The sequence below is a fragment of the Artibeus jamaicensis genome, unplaced genomic scaffold (genome assembly GCF_021234435.1).
Source record: "Artibeus jamaicensis isolate MK-2021 breed Jamaican fruit bat unplaced genomic scaffold, CSHL_Jam_final contig_548, whole genome shotgun sequence".
NCBI lineage: Eukaryota > Metazoa > Chordata > Mammalia > Chiroptera > Phyllostomidae > Artibeus > Artibeus jamaicensis.
The window spans coordinates 17,774,004-17,794,427 of NW_026521883.1; the positions used below are offsets into that span (position 1 = coordinate 17,774,004).

A 20,424-nucleotide genomic window follows, 5' to 3' on the forward strand; every position below is an offset into this window, starting at 1 on the left:
TGTATAACTGCTGTTGAAAGAGTAGATGTCAAAAGCTTCCAAGATAGATCGGTGTTCACATGTATTCAACTGAATTAAGTTTTAGAAAATGGGTCTGAGTTGAGGGACAACATCAATTACTTTCTTTTGAGCTCTGAAAACCCAGAATCAAACTCCTACCCACAGAAACTATTCAATACGAATAATAGACTGTCTTAAGAGATCATGATCGCTAAATGTGCTAACACAATACAGAGAAAGAATCAGTATCTTGTTTGCTGATGGCAGTACACTAGCCAGACTTTCTAATGTTAGGAATTTGCAATGGGTAATAATTAGGATGCATAAGCTTTATATAATGCCAGTGGGGAACATGCAGAACAAAAGAATACACTCCCAAGACGCTGCTTTCCTGAGCTTTTGAAGAAATATTTTCTGTCCTTATTAGGCTGAATGATTCGTCAGTGGGACTCTGGGATTCCCTCTTTAGAAATGTGCGAAGGAAGTAAAAGCAAGTTGGGTTAGGTAGGTACCATGGTATTTGTATTTCTGTAATATTGAAGTCGTCTCTTTTCTACTTTGAAACAATAAATAAAATATTTTACATATAATCTTTCCCCATGTATGCTTCACTGTGAACACATCTTCATCCTAGCCAGCATACACTTTTTTTCCCTCTCTTTTAGTTTAAAACTACCATTACTATCACAGCAAGTTCCTTACATGTTACATTAACACCGTTTGGGGTCACAAACTTTTCCTCCATTAGCTACGATTCAATTTTTCAACCACCAAATACTCTTTCGAAAATAAAAAAAAAATAAAGAAAGGTCATGTTAGATAGCAGAATCCAAATGAGTTAATTCAAGGGAAAAAATGCAGTCAGACTCTGGCTACTCCCACTGGCCTGGGACTGAGAGGGGAAGGAAAGTCAGTTTTCTTTTCTCAAGGGCCGACCTTTCTGTTTCTCTTTGGTCTTCTCTGTTCCTACCTATAACTACAGAGCTGTCAGGCCTGGGCCAGGAAGACAGCAACATGAAGGAACCACCACCGAGCAAAATCAGCTAAGAGGCTGAGATGAGACTGAAGAACTTATTTAATGTTTGTGTGTTTCTCTGAACCTCTAAAGAAGTACTGAAGCAGTAAGTGGGATTTTGTAATCATCTGATTTAATCCCACTTGACGGCAAGTGTATGAGTCACTTGAGTTTGGAAATAAAATACCAAACTCAAACCAATGGGAAGTAAATTTAAATACTCTCTATTTTGTATGGGTCATTGGTCATACCATGTGCAAAGTATTTCTTTTTCTTGAGAGATACACACACACACACATAGAGAGAATGAATACGTGTCTAAACTGACAGACTGCAAAAAAGGATTAGCAAAATAAGAAGGGCCCTAGAAACCTGAAGAAAACTATTATTTTCAAGTATTTGAAAAACTATTATATGTAACAGAAGACAATTTATTAAATGTTTTCTCCAGAGGTAAGATTTGGCTTAAAGAATACAAGTTAAAGAAGGCTGGAAGGACTTTGTTCAAATTTTAATTTATAAGCTAGAATTTTCTAATAATGAATTCAGCTGTCCACTAAAGTATCAAATTTTCCCTGGAGGTGTTTTAACAGAGACTGAATGGCCATTTTGTGAAAGAAATTAGGGAAACTTCTTACATAAGGCTGAATCAGCTATACTTTCCAATTCTGATCTTCCTAAATTTTTAATTCTGTTCTTTCTTTTCAATGATGGCATACATGGAACTATTTCATACAAGGTGTTCCTACTGCAAGTGTCTGGCTTAGAGCAATGATCAAGAGAAATTTCTTAAGGAAATGTTACTTATTTCATAGGGATAATTTTAAATTTTATTGACATTTATTGTGGAAAGTGATGAAGACAGATTCATATACTTGCAAAACCTTTATCTGTTCAATGTGAGTTTAGGTTTTAGCAAAAAGGGAGGTGGTATTAAAAAATACCCCTTGCTAAGATGTATATAACCAGTCTCATTTTTCTGAACTATTTTATTGTAAATTCTTCCAATTTATATGTACATTTTAATGAATAAATTCAATGACAAATTTGCCTAATTTATTGGACAATATCCAATGATATATGGTGTCTTAAAAATGGAAATAGATTGTGAAAATGTTTCTAAAGTTTAATAAATAGGTGGCATTTCTCTTCTTTAAAAGACTGAAAGAAGAATGAGTTCATTTTCAGGTATAATCTACATCATTTTTAAGGGATTTAAGCCATTTGTTTCTAGAAGGCAATAATTTTCCTGTCTGTTTTCTCAAATGTTGCTCACCTAATAAGGTTATTTCTTAAGATGCCTATTTTACAATTAATTTTCTAAACAAGTGGACTGAATTTTAATTGAATTATGAGACTTGGCAAATAAGTTGGCTGAGCAATACTGAATTAATCCTCCTTCCTCTTAAACTGTCATTCATATATTTCAAAGGGATACTACTTCTTTTGCTTAAAAATGCACTTATTACTATTAATAGCCTCACTCTGATCTGACTGTGTAGGGAGAATACTAATCAGGTAGAGAGAACTGCAGAATATATGTTTCTATTATTACAAAAGCCAGCTGCGAAAGCATTTATTTAATCTTTACTTTGACATTTTCCTCTGTCCCTTCTCAATTATAGCAATCCATGAACCTTACACTGACTACATTTATATAAATAACAAACAGAGGGGACAATGTTTAGAAGTGAAAAAAACATTATTTGCCAGTGAAAATCCATATTTGAATATATCTCTTTGGCAATGCTTTTTATTATTTAAGGTCAGAACATACAACCAAATAAATGAGGCAGTGAAAAGTCAGTACTATATATTTTGGAGTATGATGTTTTGGCACTTCTGGCCTAAAGTATTAGTATAAAACATTTTTGGAAATAGAAAATTTAAGATATGTTGTGAAGGTCAGCATAATGTACCTATTTGGAAGTGTGAAAGTTTGGAAGGACCTCAGATTCATTGAGCACCTACTGTGTGCCAGACTATTAGCAGAAACTATTTCATTCAGTCTTCCTTTTGAAGTAAATTTTATTATTCCTGTTCATTTGGTGGAAGAAAAGAAAGCCCCGAGAAGTTAAAACTCTTGGTCAAAGTCCCATATCTGGTAACTCAGATTTGTCTCTCATATTCAAATGCACAACCTTCCAGTTCCAAGGCCTGTGCATGGGATGGAGAAGAACATGGCTTCTTCAGTCAGATACCCAGTAGTCTTGGAAAGAAATCCAGTTGCTATAATCACAAGCGTGTGCCTTAGCCCCTGTTTGAGGAACATGATTCTACATATTCCCACTGACCACATGAGGCTATTTTGAGGTAACATGAGAAAATAGATTGGGAGTCACTTTGAAGTTTTCTGCTTGATGTGAGAGTCATAGTACTGAAGGTACTCACGCTGAGGAATCTAATTTTGCTGAGTTCAGCAACTAGGAATTATACCAAGTTCAACTATATGAATGTGTAGTATGTGTTTCTTTGCATAAGAGACAGAAGAAGAAAGACAAGATTTTTGAAAACCAGAAAGAGCTGAAGAGAACTAATCTGAAAACATATAGGATAAGGTAGGTTCTGCAAACCCACTTCTTCAGTCTAACCAAGTACTCACTCTGCAAACAGTCAGCGTTTAGGAGGTCCTGGCACTTCTCATGGCACTTCACTCCGCACTCCAAGCACTTCATGCCTTGCCGGGCAATGCCCCACAGGAGCCCCTCACACTCGTAACAGTAGGTAGGTGTTGTAGCGGTCCAGACTTCAAAATTGTGTGGGGTAGTAGAAGACATGGGGTAGATCAATGCCTGCAAGGTCTTCTTGAAGACATGCATTTTCTGTGAAGAACAGACAAGTTACCCATGCAAGCCAAGTCAGTGGGTTTGGAACTTTTTAACATAACACAAACCATTGTATCACTTTTCCCTGAAAATGCTATTTGGAAAGAGTGATTTCCTTGATTACTAATTTAAATGATGACAGTAAGCACAGTAACTCTGTTCACTTATTCTTCCCTCAGGGATCTAGGGCCCAATTCAATTATATGAACTCAAAGAATTCCCTAATTTCCAGATTAGACTGGTCTCTACTACTGTAAAAGCTTCCTTCATACACTGTAGAGCTCAAATTACTTGGCAATGTCTATGTCCTGGGTATACTGTAAACTCCACGAGGACAAGGGTGAGAGACATCTTGTACATCAATCCTCAGAGCCTAACGCAGCCTTTGGCTTGAAATAGGTACACAGGGAACATTAATTTAAAAACAAGAATTTATATTACTACCCTTAGTCTAAGTTGGTTTTTGGTAAAATTGTGAAGTAGATGAAACATATTCTCAATGCTTATCATTGTCCCTGGCACACTTTCTTGTGAAATGAATGAATGTTCAGCTAAGAGTCTTGTAATCTGTGGAGAGATTTAAGGTCTCTAAGATTCACTTTCCTCTCGCCTGCCTGTCCAAGGTACTATTTGAAGATCTAATTGTATGATGGTAACAAATGTATATTCCACAGACTTCAAAACACTAAATAAATGCTAAGTATTAATATTGGTAATGGATTTTCAATCAAGAAGTGTCAGCCAATAGAAAAAGACTTGTTAGAGACCTTCCCTAGATTTCTCATATCCCACTTTGAGGCTGACTTCCTGAGAAAAAGACTAGCATGCTCTGAAGTTGCATTTAGATATTTCACACAACTGCCTGATACATAAAAATGGATATTTACATAAATCCTGTAAGAGACCATTTGATAAGTAATGCTAGAAAGGAAGCATTTCTATTTTGCATTTATCATCCTTAAAACTCATTTCAAAGTAACTTCTCACAGTGTTGAAATGACCAACTTTCCATTACTTTTCAATCCCATAGTATGGTAACAGCATATTTCTTTTTATTGTTACATTTTCTTCATTATGTGTTTTCTGAGAATATGTTTGGTAATGGTACTGGGAGATTCCCTGCTAGGGAGTTAAGCTTTACTAGCAATTTCTCTAACTTCAAACAGCAAGATCCGGCATTGTTACTCCTGAGGGTCTGGTCAAAACTCTTTACGCTTCAAGCAAGTCTACAGAGCAGCAGTACGGTCAAATAGGGTAATAACTTAAGTGGGAGACCCTGTATTAGGGTTTATACAGACAGAACAACTGGATCCATCACTTTTTAAGGGTAGCCTACACCAAGTCAATCTCTTGGATTCACTTCATAATGAAGATGTCTTGCAAAGAACTGTTAAGAGTTCTTTTAGAACTACAAGCATGTATTGTTTATCTTTGCTTCCCCTTTCCTGCCTAGAAAAGTGGGTATCTTCAATATTCCTTCAAGTGAATTGAATTAGTCTTGGCATAAGAGATTTTCCCTGAACTATCTACATAGTTCCTTGTTCTAGTTGGGTTGATTGGCTGAAGGGGTGTGTGTGTGTGTGTGTGTGTGTGTGTGTTACAGCATTTTTAGTTTAGCTAAAAAATTAGGAGGGAATTTCGTTATATCTGAAATCATATCAGGTAATTTATTGTTTGTTTTAGTAGGGAAAAATAATAATCAAATCTCAGTTCTGTACAATCTGTGTTTTTGAACAATTTGAGTCTTGACCAAGTTGTTCAAGGAAAAAATTGTCTCAGTTGTATAACAGAACTTCAGGTCCCAATTCTCTACCCAACAACCCTTTTTGTGTTGATATATGTATGGCCAGTCCAGTGTCTCTCACATGACAAACAAAGGAGACTGTGTTTTTGAAAAACTTCCTTCTCAAACAGTTTTGCAGCATTAAGTTTGAGAACCCATATTCCACTGTAATTCTAAATCAAAGGAACACTGGGTAGAAATATAACAGATTCTGTTACTGAAGACTGAAAAGCAGGAAATGCATGTGAACTTAGAACTTAGATTTGAGCAAGTTATTTTTAAACATGAGTTTATATTTTCAGATTAAGCATATGGTTAAAACATTTTATCTAATCTCAATGTTCATTTTCTTTTCATTGAATTCAAGTGATATATGGTCAGTCTTCTAAATCTGTAGGCAATAGTAGGAGTAATACATATAAGGAACACTTGCTGAAAAATTAAACAAACTGAAAGAAAACAAAATAATTCTGGATAGACAACTGAGAAGATTTTATTGAAATGTTTTGTTGTGTTTGGTTTGGTTTGGTTTGGTTTGGTTTGGTTTGGTTTGGTTTGGTTTGGTTAAGAAGCCATGATCCATTTTATGAAAGGAAGAGTGAAGCTAATTTCAAAAAATAAGAAATATGGAAAATTTTCTACACAACACTTTGAAAATCAGTTGAACAGGGCATTAAAATAAATGACAACATTTAAAAGCTATAGCAGCTGGAGGGAAACATTCAATAATTGACTAGAGAATACATTTTCATAGTCTCAAGAAAATGATAATATGAATCTTTTTTCATTCTTGATTTTTGAGATATGGGCATATTGAAAATCACTTTAAAATAACATATGAAAATATTTCTTACTCCAGCAAAGCATAAAATGTAATTATGGCCAGTTTAGAAAGATGTTAAATGAATAGTTGAGGTAAACATGTAAAAATAAATCTCATGAAAGGGGATTCTTATACCTCAAAGGCATACTGCATCTTTGGAGGAAGAAAAGTGCTTTTTTTTCAGCAGCAAAATAAGAGCATAACAAACAAGAGTATAAGAAAAACTGAGAGTGTAGGATTTTTTGGAATAAGGCAAAAAAATAGTGTAAGTGGTATGACTTAAAAAAAAGGGAAATTGTTAAATTAGCCATGAACCACAGGAAATGGAAGTCTGTACTTTACCATTAGGAGCTTGATTGAAGAGAAAATAAAATTTTTTTTATGTAGCATTTTGGGCAGGCAGAAAGGTAGGTAGGTACAGCTAGTAGGATCCTAGCAAAATTGAAAGAACAGGAGGGTTTGCTATCACAGGAGGGTTTCTGGCCTAGGAAACCAGGAACCAAGCATATGGAAAGGATGGTCTCGAAACAAAGCAGAACCCTGGCTACTGGAATTAGGTGCTAAGGACACAGTGAATTCAGAAATTTGGGAGACTTGCTGCTAATATATTTTAAGTGTTTCTAAAGTTTTCAAATCTTTTACACAAACATTGTTTTCTAAAATGTATGTATTTTCTGATTATAATCAAATATATGCTCATTGTAAAAAATGTATAAAACTCAAAGTACAAAAAGTTTTTAATAAACTTTTCAATTTCATTTTTCAAAGTTAGGAATAGTCTGTATGCTTTCTTTTTCTGTTTATAGATAGAAGTCTTTGTAATCAGAAAAAAAAAACCCAAAAATATTTTTACATTATGGAAGGTATTCCAGAAAAGGAGAGAATTTTTATTGTGTGTAGACACTGTTTTAATCTGTAGAAATGAGGGTAAGAAGTGCTTTGACCCTGATAAGACTTTGTAGCTAAATACAACCTGTAGACTAAAAGTGGAGGGTGCTCATATTCTAAACAAATATTTTGTTAAAAACTCCTGATCCAAGAAGGTGGAATTTAAGGTGTGCTACCTTAATATATCACTTTTAGAACAAGTAGGACACTGGGAGGAAATGAATTTTTTCCTATATGAGGAAATTAAAATGAGTCTGAGAAACAAAGCAATCAGGCTTCCTGCCAAGAGCAGTGACTAGTGTTTTTAGACCATCAATATTCCAATCTACCAACTGTTAGTACCTAAAACAGGAACAAAGCTTATCTACCTCCATTTGCCATATGGCTTTTTTCTTTTTCCTCTGCAATGTTAACCAGTGACTTTACTAATGAAGGTCTATTTTCCTCTTCATCCTGTGGGTTTCCCTCATGGGATTATAGAAATCATCTCTATATCCCCCCAAGAATCACATTTTGATAATTCTAAGAAAAAAAATGTGCTTCTTATTGTATAGCTATTTTGTGTGTATGAACTTAATGCATGCATTTTAGAAAAAAACTATTTGCTGTCCTTTAGATACCATTTTATTGTTTCTAGACAAAGTCATCAAAAATATCTTCAGAGCAAAGATTAAGTACCATGTCACCTTTAAATTAGTTATAAACATGAAAACAAAACAATGGTAGAATACAGGGTGGGGCAAACATAAGGTAAGTTGTATTTGTATCACAGAGTTTATTCTTGTATTATTATTTATAAATTACTATTTCCATACAAACAACTGTAAAACTGCTTTTGCTCCAAACTGTAAGTTCCTGAGTATAAAAACAGATAGAATTTCAGGACTAATTTCTTCATGAGAATCATCACAGGAAATCGATTATAATAGCTAAAATTACTTGAGTAAATGTTTTTGTAAAAAAAAAATACAGAGACTAAAAGTTATGTACCTATCCATGAAAGAGTATTAAGTTGTTTTCACTTGTTTTATAACAGCTATTAATTATCATTGACCTAAGTAACTTGTGGGGTGAGTCCAAATAAAGAAGGCAGAGCAACAATAAAGTGGATGATTCATTAATTCAAGGAGAATACAATATAATATGTGCCTTCTATCATGACAGAATGTAGTTTGAAAACCAGTTAGGATAGATTTGTCATGTACTGTAAGTACCAGTTTTTCTTCAATTCAAACTTTCAATGAAAATGCATATATAAATTATGGAGATGATATGAGTAACTTATTACATTAAATATGAAGCCAACAATAATGTGAATTCATCCACTGGGGGAAACTTTAGTCATTTTACAAGGAAAGTAATTTGTATGACTTGGGTTAGAGACTGAATTCTTATAAATATTCTAACAGAGGCCATGGAAGAATAGGAATAAGGGTCTGGATATTATAAACAGAATAGAGGTAAGGGGGTAACCAAGCAAAGCCAGTCATGGAGCCACATAACATTCTGTGGTGAAAACACCTAATAATAAAAATAATAACTAATATCTACCACATAATTATGTGTCAAAAATGTATAAGCACTAGTGCTATCTTGAAGTGTTTTCTATTTGTTATCTCATTTGATTTCCCCAACAATGGCTCTAGAGATATTAATACATTCATTCTATGTATTGGAATACTGGTCTGGCAACATGGCAGACTAAGTTGATAAAGCCTGCTAGAGAAGTGCTGGGCAAAAAAAAATTAATATGTAAAAATGCTGAAGAGAAATAGATTCCCCAGACATCTGGAATAAAAAAGAAAAACAGAAACTTAATGCCAGAATTACAAAAGCTGTTCCTGTGTAATCCCGAGTTGTGTTTGGAATTCAGTTAACCTACATGGGCTAGGAATTTTGGGGTTTTCAGACAAGATATTTAGGCTTTCCTTCTTCCTAACATGAGTATTGAGGGTAATAATGCGAGCCTGAACATTTGTAGATCTTTATTATTTTTTAGAACAGAATTATTAACTTAAAATTTCAAAAAGTATATATATTAAACATTTAAGAAATGTTAACTACATTAAAATAGTAGAAGTACTTTTAATATATTTGATGGAGAAGAGGGCAAATAAAAAAAACTCAATTTAAAACAGAAGAATCTTAGACAAGATATAAAGTAAGAAGAGACACAGTAAATTTTTAAAAACAAAAGCACAAAGCTCAAAGATACTGTGGTAATAGTAAACTGAGTAAATTCGTCGTAAAAAATAAATTCTCAAATTGAATTTTGACATTAAGCTATGTGTTATGAGATACACATAAAACATTAAGTGTTTTTTTAAAAGGGCTAGAAAAAGTATCAAGGAAATATTGACCTTATCAATATAGAATAGCTGTATTAATATCATATAGAATATATTTTAAGGGAAAGGCACCTAAGAAATATTATTAGCAACAATGAAACAATTTATTAGTAATATAGAACTCCCAAAATTAATGTACCCAACAGAAAAAACTCATGGGGTATCTACAAAGTTGATTATGTACTTGTGGGGGCAACTTTGCCCGTAAACCCCCCCATCCACCACAGATGAAAGTAACACTACCGAGACACAATCAGCTTGGGGCGGAGAGGTAGGCAATCAATCCCTCAGAGGAGAAGGGCCAAGAGCCCCTTCCTCAACAGCTATTATTGGGTTGTAATACAAAGGAATACAGGGCAGCAAGGATCAAACAGTAGATAACATTTCAAAGAAATCTGAGGGCTTAGTCTGAGTTAGTGTCTGTCAGGTAAGGGGGTTGCAGAAACTTTGGGAGACATACTCATTTCCTGCTCAGACCCTTATCATATGAATGGAAGCACTCTTAGTAAAGAGGCTTCACAGGACTTTTAGGAATTCTTTCTTATGCCAAATCACCCCGGATCCCACTCTAGCTGGCAAAGGGCTGCATGGTCTCCCCCAACATAGATTTTAGGCTTAAATGGATTAGAGCCAGGAAGCGCTTCTCCCAGAGGACATGGGGACTCTGGCTGTGTCATAGTAGCTGGGGGTGTAAGGGTCCATCACACCCTCTTTGTTGCAGCCCCCCCGAGTCCTTCCATGATGGCCTCCCAAGTGATCGTGTCTGGCTTAGGTTGCCCACCCTCTGAGGGGTCGCACCCGTCATAGACTATGGACCAAGCATTGGGGGCAAGGGGATGAAGAAGCAGCATTTGCTACCAGAGACAAGCTTTGTCTCCTTAGTGGCTGGCATTCAGGAGGTCACTCACTCAGCCTTAGCCATAGGGGGCAGCTACAACTCCTAAAACCAGGCAGAGCGGTTCCTAACATGTACTTAGCTAGAAAACAATTCTCGATTAAATATTAAAGACTGAATATATAGTCCATGCCCTCTGAATACAATTCAGTAACAAAAGTTAATTCCACATGATTTGTCATTGGAAGATTAAAAACTTTCTAAGTAATTGATGAGTCAAAATACTAATCAGTGATAATTTATGAAATAATTGTAACTTAACAGTAGAAGCATTATATATACAACTTCTATGATGTAGCTAGAATGTACTGAGAAGAAAATAAATAGGTTTTAACTGCAGGTGGCAAACACAAGGCCCTCAGCCCTAATCCGGCTCTCCACCTTGTTTTAGCCTGCAGGCACCTTGTTTTTACCTGGCAGCAATGCTGAACTCCTTGCCCCTAGTTAAGAAGCAGTTACATTTCTACAGTCCTAAAATTACATTTGGTCCTTTGAAGGCAACCGTGAGGCTGATGTGGCCCCTGGTAAAAATGAGTTTGACATCCCTGCACTATAAACATATATGTTAGAAAATAGAAAAAGAAAATTACATTAAAATAGACAAATGGCCCTGGCTGGCGTAGCTCAGTGGATTGAGCGCGGGCCTGCGAACCAGAGTATCGCGGTTCGATTCCCAGTCAGGGCACATGCCTGGGTTGCAGGCCAAGTTCCCGGCAGGGGACGCATGAGAGGCAACCACACATTGATATTTCTCTCCCACTCTTTCTCCTTCCCTTCCCCTCTCTCGAAAAATAAATAAAGAAAAAATATAAAAAAAAAATAGACAAATGTGGTAAAAAATAGACATAAAATCTTTGAAGGCATGAATAAGAAAGAAAATGAGGAAGAAATACACAGGGATGGAAATAATCTAAAACTGAGTCATGGATATCTATGTATATATATTACTATTATTTATTCCCTTCACTTATGTTGTGGATCTAATAGGGTATGTATCTAATAGTTGATAACAATCAAAATTCACAAACTATATACTCAACTTAATAAGTTACAAAAGTAGCATCAGGATAAATGCATAGAGAGGATTAATTTATACAAGAGCAGACATAAAATAGATAAAGAAATACTTTGGAGTCAACAAATGCCAGAGAAATCTCTAACAGTACTGACTTCACAAAAGAGAGAAAATATAAGTAAATGATAATAAGATAAAAATAGCACTAGTGTTTATACATCGAAATATGATTATATGAATAATTTGGTGGTGTTAAATTTTAAAAGAAAAGACAACTTTCTGGAAAAAATTCTAAAAATTGACTCAAAATTAAATGTTTAAAGAACATGGATAAAATTATTATATTAAATAAATTGATTTAGTAGTCAAATAGCTCCCCTAAAACATAAAAGATGACTTAGTGGCAAGTTTTGCTAATCTCTGAAGATACAGGAACACTCACTTCATGCAACCATCCCAGGTAGGTAACCAAAAGGAAAGTTCCCCAGCTGATTTTGTGAAGCTAATTTGTTGTTGATGTCACAATGGTTCAAATACACAGTAAATTATAGGCCATTTAACTAATGAACATACATGTAAAAATCTTATATAATCCGCAAACATAAGAGAAAATCAAGGCCAAGAGAGTTCCTATAACTTGCTCACACTTCCACAACCAATGGTGGAGCTGGACCAATACCTACATCAAGCCAAAGACTGTGCTCTTTTGAAAAAGCACAAAAGCAGGACCAATAGCAATACTTATAAATGAGATAATCTTTGTTTGGTGTCATTACTGCTCAAACCCAAGTCACTACTCTTTGGAATCTGACCCTCAGCTGCAAAGGTGACAGGGAGGCATTGAATTTAGCATATATTCTGGATACCTCAACATAAGTCCCTGCCCCTGCTTTGCCTGGAAAGACAATTTTTTTTTAAATTCTCACAAATTGTGAGATAGGTATTATTACTTTCATGTTAAGGATGAAGTGAACAAATCTCATGGAACCAAGAAGAGCTGATAAGAAACAAGTTTTCAGAGGTGGTGGGGGGTAGAGCTGAAACTCAAGTTCAGGCCCATGCCACTTCAATACCTGAGCAGGGGACTTGAAGGGGCTCCTGTTCCTGAGCCATAGTCCAAAAAACCTGAGTGTGTGTGAGCCTGCACTTCCAGATCCAACCCCAGACCTGACAGGTGTTCTGACCTGCTTCATATTCCATGTTATCCCTCTTGTGTCATGCTAGGAATAAAGCACTGGTCTCATCTTTTCATTACTTCCACGCCTACTTCTTTTTTAAAATTGTTGTTCAAGTATAGTCACCTGCATTTTCCCCCACCCCAGCCATCTTCACCTCCCTTCCTTGACTCCACCCCCCTTGGTTTTGTCCCTGTGTCCACAAGCGGGGAAGGTTTCCATGCTAGTTCTCTAAGTCCCTTTTACTGGGCCTGGATCCTGTTACTGGAAGAAGGACCTGTGATCTCCTAGACAAACCAGCCCTTACTTAGAACTAACAAATTCTGGAAGCATGCCAAAAGATCGCACTCATAAACAAGATCATAAGCCCACATAGAAAAAGACAGGGTTCTAGAATCCCTTTAATGCTTGCTGAATATATTTCTCACTCTATCTGAGCTTCCATAACCCTCATCTGAGTCTGCCTTATTTCAAACACTCCTGCCTGTTAGAAGCTTCCATCATGACCTGTAGCAACAGTAAGTACAAAACACAGTATCTCACCTCCCCTAACACAATATATTTTTAAATTTTATTTTTCAACTACAGGTTACATCAAATATTATTTTGTATTAGTTTCAGGTGTATGGCATAGGGTTTAGACAATCATATATTTTACAAAGTGATCCCCCAATATTTTAAGTAACCCACACATTATTGACCTTACTCCCTATGCTGTACTTTACATTTCATGGCTATGTTGTGACTTCTGATTTGTACTGCTTAATCCTTACACCTTTTCCACCCAGCCCCACCACCTCCTCCCCTCCAGCAACCATAGTCTGCTCTCTGTCAGCTCCCCTCCTGGTATATTAAAGCCTCATGACAAGAGATTTTTAGTTAAATTGTTCACTGCCTTTTTTCCAAAATCTAAAACAATGCTTGACAAATAGTACTCAAGTAATATTTAACTTTGAATGGATCTACTTGGATTGCTCCACCATTGGGTCCATACCTAGCACAAAGCTGGGTGGCATAGTGCCGGGCAGACTATTGTTGCGGCACATGGGTACTAGATTGGTATCCCTTATTGCATTAGTTATTAAGCCAGGTGGAAATGCTCAGAAACCATAGTCCTTCAGGGCTTATCAGCCTGAGATTCCCAGTCAGCTTCCACAGCTCCTCATGGGTTAGCGGGAACCGGCAACGGAGGGGGCACCTGGCAGAGCCTCTCCCACTGCCAACAGCATTATGGGGGCTGTGCTGCTGACCTGCTGTCATCTTGCATCAGACTTTAGAGCCTTTTCCTTCTTTGAAATAGATGCCTGAGCTTTTTACCCTACATTCATCAATGAAAATAGAAGTGCTAACCTTTGATATTTTCTACATGGCCAAGTCGTTTTCCTTTATATAAAGGCAGGTATTTTATGCTTTCACATTGAGGGTGCCTATGAACATTTTAAGAACCAAGAAGTGAATATTACATTCTTCAGCATTTATGTTAGCTGCCCATGTAATGAATTAATGTGACAGCTTGTCAAGAGTGACATTTAATATGCCTGTTGTACAGAAGTCATATTTCATTTACTTTTTGAGACATGAGCCCCAGGGAAATGGGCTTTCGGAGTTTGAGAGAAAGCTGATGGATGCTACTTATCCGCCCAACACCCACACAGAAAAAAATCTTTTACACCAGCCCTCTGAAACTAAAGGGATAAAATGATAACTAAGTTGATGAAAAGTAGATCAATAGTTAATTTAACCATAAAGTGAGTGTATCCTCCCTGTCAGAGCTTCAGAAAATATAGCAACAATCCTACCCTCTGATTTCTATTGGTTTCCTCTTAGCTTTTCATAGAAATGAGTATTTGTGCTTCAGAAATATAAAAAAAGGGAGAGTGTAAGAGTAGATCAATAAAAATCCTTGACCTTGATTATTTCCTCAAAACCAAAGGACCAGATACTTGGAAATTCAGCAAGCAATATGGGGCTTTCTCATATACCAGAAGATGTTTATTTTCTCTTGAATCCAAACTATACTCAAAATATCAGATGGCGTCATATGACCCTGGGAAAGCAGGCAGATTGTGTTCATCCTGTGGCATCATTGAAAATGTCTGAACTTGCTGTAGCACCAGATATTCAAATGCACATGTATTGTTTTGCTTTACTGGGTTTTTGCTGGGATTGGGGAGTCTGCTGATAGGACCTAGGACATGTTGACTTTGAAAGACGACAATTGCAGGAAGAAGAGAATGAGCAATATAAATGTAAACAATGGTGTTTAAATGTCCAGTATATAGAAGTTTATAACAAGTAAAATAATATTTTGGGGAAAAAAATTATTCTATAGGAATGACAAACTTGCTAAAACGGAGAGTGGTAGAACATATTAATTTCCACGAAAAGGGGGCACATATAAATTGTCTTGAGTAAAAGCTTCAGCAGTGCCTATGCGGGCTAGAGCTAAATATCAAAACATCCACTGCACATTAGAATCACCTGGGAGTTTTAAAAGGCAAACCCTCTATGCAGGCTACACCTGAAGTCAATTAAATCAGAATCAATTGGAATGAGACTCAGACATAGGTATGTTTTAAAGCTCTCCCCAGGAATCTGATGAACCAAATTTAAGAATCCCTGACCTAGATATTTGCAGTTTACTTGTATCTTATAATTGGTTCTTTCATTCAGCCATATTTACAAAGCTTCTACCTCATGCAAGACAGTGTACTAAGCAATACAAATGAAAATATTTGACAAGAACAATAAACAAAATACTATGCTACCTTCACAGATATCAGTCTTAAAGGGAAGGTTTATGCAAAATAATCAAATTAATTGGAATAACAAAAATAATAAAAACAGCAGATTATATTTATTGTTTAATATATCCTAGGCTATGTTGGGTGTTAAACACATACCCACCCCCTTAATCCTCTTCCTTATTATTACCTTATTATAGAGATGAGAGCACTCAGGTTTAGAGAAGTTACATAACATGATAGATACAACAATGATTAATTTGTGGTACAAATGGGAGTCAGCCCAAACAGCTCTCACTCTTAACTCTACTACTTTATGGAGGTAGTGATTATGTGCTAAAAAAGCCAAGAGGAGGAACAGCCAGAAGGGGAGAGAGATGTTTGGGAAAGCCTCACAAACTAGGCAAAATCTGAACATAAAAACCTAGCAGAATTTTTTTCAGGGAGAGAATAAAAGCTAAATTGTATCAGGATGGAATAGCATTTTGAAAGATGGGACAGTTCATGCACGTCTGAGCTGCAGAGGATGACTTGTATGAGAGCAGCGGAGGCCCAGAGGAGATTTGTTTTGAGGTCAGACTCCTCCCTTGCTCCCAGTTATCCCTGTAATGGTGGGACACGTATTACAAATGCATAGATCAAACGGAATGGCTTTCCCACTGGACTACGATGGATACAGAGTAATTGACTTTGCACCTACCAGTTCCTCATTGTTTAATGATGTCCTAATCACCATAGCCAGGGAAAGTCCAGATTTCCGGGCAGCCAGGGTCTATAATAAACAGAATTATGAGTTATTGGTACCTGAGGTGACTGCTCAGCAGAATGTACAAATGTAAGTATATAGACTATTGTTCATGTTTTTGTCAATAAGGACCTGCCATTTTTAGTAGTCAGCCAGTTAATCCAGAATGCAGAATCCTGGAACATTAAAGCCGAAAGAGGCCTCTTAGACCCTCAAGCTGAACCTCTACATTTTACCGATGAGAAAACTGAGGTCCAGCAAGGCAGGGTAATCAGCACATGCTTTCCAGGCTAGAAGAACCTTTTAGAACTTTCCCCCCAAGGTGGTCATGATGACATTTGTTCATAAATATGACCCATTTGCTACAGAGGCAACTGATGGGTGTGATGACCATGAATTACTGTTGGAGCTAGACGGGTTTTTGAGCTGTTCACAGTTCCTGTAATATTCTTCCACATCTAGTCATGATATTTTCTTCTAATGGTCCACTTTAAAAACATTATACCCAAAATTGCTTTCTTCACTCAAGGCTGGAAACTTTGGTGATTTTAAGTAAGATCAAGTCCCTTTTAGTTTCTCCTGTAAAATAGAACCATTATACTGCTCCTACCCAAAACATATGGAATACAATAAACTCAACAGGACTATAGAAAACTTTAAAAATTAGAAATTCTGTATGGGAATATTAAATCTGCTCCCCCATTAGGAGCAGGTCATAGAGGAATAATACATCTTTTCATAAATGTATCTCCTTATAGCTAATATAAAGCCATTCACCCAGCTCAAGTTCAACACAAGCTGAAGTGAAGAAATTGCTCTACACCCATCTCCACCCCTACTGTGTGAACCTATGTAGAGCCCACATCCTAGGGTTTATCCAAGATGATCTTCCATCTCTGTCAACTGCTGTCCCTAAAATAATGTTTTGTTTTATTTTAGTCTTTTTTTGTACCTGTTTACCTAAGTTGGTCTGTCTCTCATAATTGAACTAGATGTTAAGTTCTTAGAGAACCAAAACTTATTATATTTGTATGTCTCTTTTTATTTCCCCGTCTTGTCCCCTTTTATCTCATACATAATGTATTTTACATGTGAGAAAATTGGCAGATTTAATTAAATAAATAAATAATCACTTACCATGGCCTGAAGATTCCACATGTCAGAGAAAACAAAGTGTGAATAAGTAGACATAAGAAAGGGGAGAAAATAGGATAATGACATTAAATACGCCTAACATGTTAAGAGAACATCCACACTACAGTGGCAAGATTCTGAGCTAATGGAACAGACACATCCTGCTTCTCAGCATAAGCTCTTTCCAGTCACGACTGTATCTTTCCTACTTTAAAACTAAAGTGGTGGCTTTCAGGTGAAAGTTTTCAAAACAAGATTAAAAATTACTGATATCAAGAAATTTTGGTTCCTCTGGGAGAAAATTTAATTTCATATCATAAAGTATTAAGAATTTACCTCCAGAAAAGAATGTGAAGACGTGCCGGATGAGAGAAAATACTCTTTTTCGTGCTGATGGACTATTTGCCTTTATAATATAATACAGACCATTACTAATTCTTTGCACCTGTAGCTGTTCCCCAGCACATCTCATTAGGAGGATGGCTTGAGTTGTTCAGAGTTATGTTCAGGGCTAATCAAATTTATAATGACTTGGGAGCCATGGTTTTCTTTAGACAGTGGAAGAACTTATTAATTTGGCTAGACCTTATCTTAATATAAAATAAAATAAGTAATATTATTTACTTGCTTTATAAGTGTTAAAGTCTACTGAGTTAAGGTGAAGCAGATCAAACCAGGCCTTAAACTGCACATTAAACTTGTGATTGTTCATAACACCAAACACAAGAAGGCCCAGTTGCCGCAGCTTGCTCAGCCAACTGCAGGACTGCTTTTTGCTCAATTATAGGGTCATTTTAATTCTATTTGTGACTTCAGCTAATATCTAGAGATGTCAAAAGAGTAGAGTTGTTTTCTCCATCTAAAATACTAAATAGTTTTTTAAAGAAATACTAAATGAACTCTCGCTAGAATCCAGCTTCTTATATGTTCTATTCTATGAAATGCTTACAGGCCATGTACTTAATGAGGAGGATAATCTGACATCTAACAAAGGCATGGGCAACACGTGCAATTAGAAAGAGTTCAACAGAAGCGACTTACCACATCTCGTACAATAGGCAAAGTTTTTTTCCTGCGGAGATCTGGCATACTGTCAATACCATAAAGTCCCCGCCCAGCCCTGAAGGAGGAAAACAGGAATGACTTCAGTGAGTACATTGAAACTTTAAAATATACATGGTCTGATTTGACACACTGTTTTATTGTCAATATCACAGAAAGTATAATCAAAATTGTCAGGTATATAGAACTTTGTACCAAACCATTTGGTGCAAGTTTGGTCTGCCTACAAGAGTAAAAACATACTTTTATTATAAAAATACCATTGTGTGTGCACTTAATCTTCACAGATTAAACTGCAAAGTGGCACCTCAAGGATACAGATCCATTCAAAATATTAGTGATCGCCCTTGTACAAGAATTTCTACTTATCTGACTTTATCCACAGACAAATACACAATATTAAAATAATTTATTATAGAAGAATATTCACTGCAACTCTTTTGTAATAACAACAAAAGCTCTATAACCTAAATACGCAGCAATAATATATTAACTAAATGAGTTACAGCATATTCTACAATGGGAAGAACACATAATTAAAGTGAATGAGGTACATATTTGGGTCTCTATGAAAAAATACTCATAGTATATTAGGTGAAAACAACAAATTTGCATATTAGTGAGTTTTGTATGATTTCATATGTGTGTGTTTATATAGGCACAGAAAATATCTAGAAAGATATTTACTAAATTGATAACCATAGTTACCTCTGTGGAGTTAAATCAGGTGAGAGAGAAAAAAAGAAAACTCTTACAATGTTATAAGTTTGGTATAATATTCAATATTTTTAATTATTCTATTTTTGAAATTTAAAATAATTTTAGAGTATATTAACATTTACATTTATTAAAAATGAATTTAATACACTGAGTTTGATTTTTATTGCATCAAAGATAGTCTTCTTATACAACCAAAACAGTGCTAAAATCACAGCTGATAGCTTCTCTGCATGCTCACACTAAACTATAAAACTCTTCCTAACCTCCAGCTTAGAGTCAGCCTTTTCATTAGGAACAACACAATTCATACCTCTGCTTGTTGGCTGGGTGGCTCTGACTTTGGAACAGGCTACTATACCATTTTATAGTCCAGTTTTCCACTGAAAGACATGGTCTCTTTGTTCTTGCTGCTTGGCTTAATTAATAAAAGGAGATCTTTGTCTTATTGGATTTTTCTTAGTAGCCATGGTCTTAACTCTAATACTCTGGTTGTATCAATTATTAGCTTGGTGGTCTTGGACAATTTTAAAATGCATCATATAACTCATGTAAATATTAATAAGGGAAGAATATTGACAAAGATAAAATGGTAATAATGCCATAACTTATACATTTTAAAACAAGGATCAAATGCAGTGATAAATGTGACATATTAAAACCATTCAATGTGAGTAAAATAGATGTCAATATGAACAAATTATGCTTAAGGTTATGTATTCCAACTAAGAGCTACTTTTAGTTTAGATCATGGAATGCAGGGAAAAGTATTTTTTTTTCTTGCAGAGATCAAGGAAGAGGCAAAAAAGAAGAGAGGGAAGGAGAAAAGAGACTGGAAGACAATGTGTGTGGTAGGGGGACATGAAGTTAAGATACTGCCCACCACTAATCCTATGAGAAAGGAGTTAATGTAGTTTCCATCATGCCGGAATAATGCCAATTAACTTTCTCCAGGTCTAGTGCTATAAATGTCACGTGACAGTTAAAGATCAAGAATTGGGGTTACAGAAAAAGAATCATTGGCGTGGAGCTCTTGTGAAATGCAAGAAAATGCAGAGTGGAGATGGGGGAGAGAGCCATGAACTTTTGTTTTGCCTTCTTAACACCCATCTTCAGACAATGAACCAAACTCTCTTGGGTGCAACTTCTCGCTTCCCTCCTAGTCTCTTCCCATATCCTTTCCCTCTCCCTGACGGTTCACGCTAAACCTCACACATTCCACAAATCCAGTACAGGGGAAAAGGATTATGTGAGT

General features: G+C 35.9%; 1 protein-coding gene across 2 annotated transcripts in view; it reads right to left on the reverse strand.

Annotated features, from left to right (window-relative positions):
• UNC13C (unc-13 homolog C) overlaps window positions 1-20,424 on the reverse strand; it is a 491,690-nt gene that overhangs the window by 303,638 nt on the left and 167,628 nt on the right. The window contains exons 4-7 of one of the 2 annotated variants that reach the window (XM_053670097.1): window positions 18,432-18,510; window positions 17,394-17,399; window positions 16,212-16,283; window positions 3,618-3,837 (exon numbers count right to left, since the gene is read on the reverse strand). In XM_053670097.1, the coding sequence (XP_053526072.1) occupies window positions 3,618-3,837; window positions 16,212-16,283; window positions 17,394-17,399; window positions 18,432-18,510 (377 nt within the window). The remainder of the gene's footprint in view (window positions 1-3,617; window positions 3,838-16,211; window positions 16,284-17,393; window positions 17,400-18,431; window positions 18,511-20,424) is intronic. The other variant, XM_053670096.1, reaches the window with a different exon arrangement.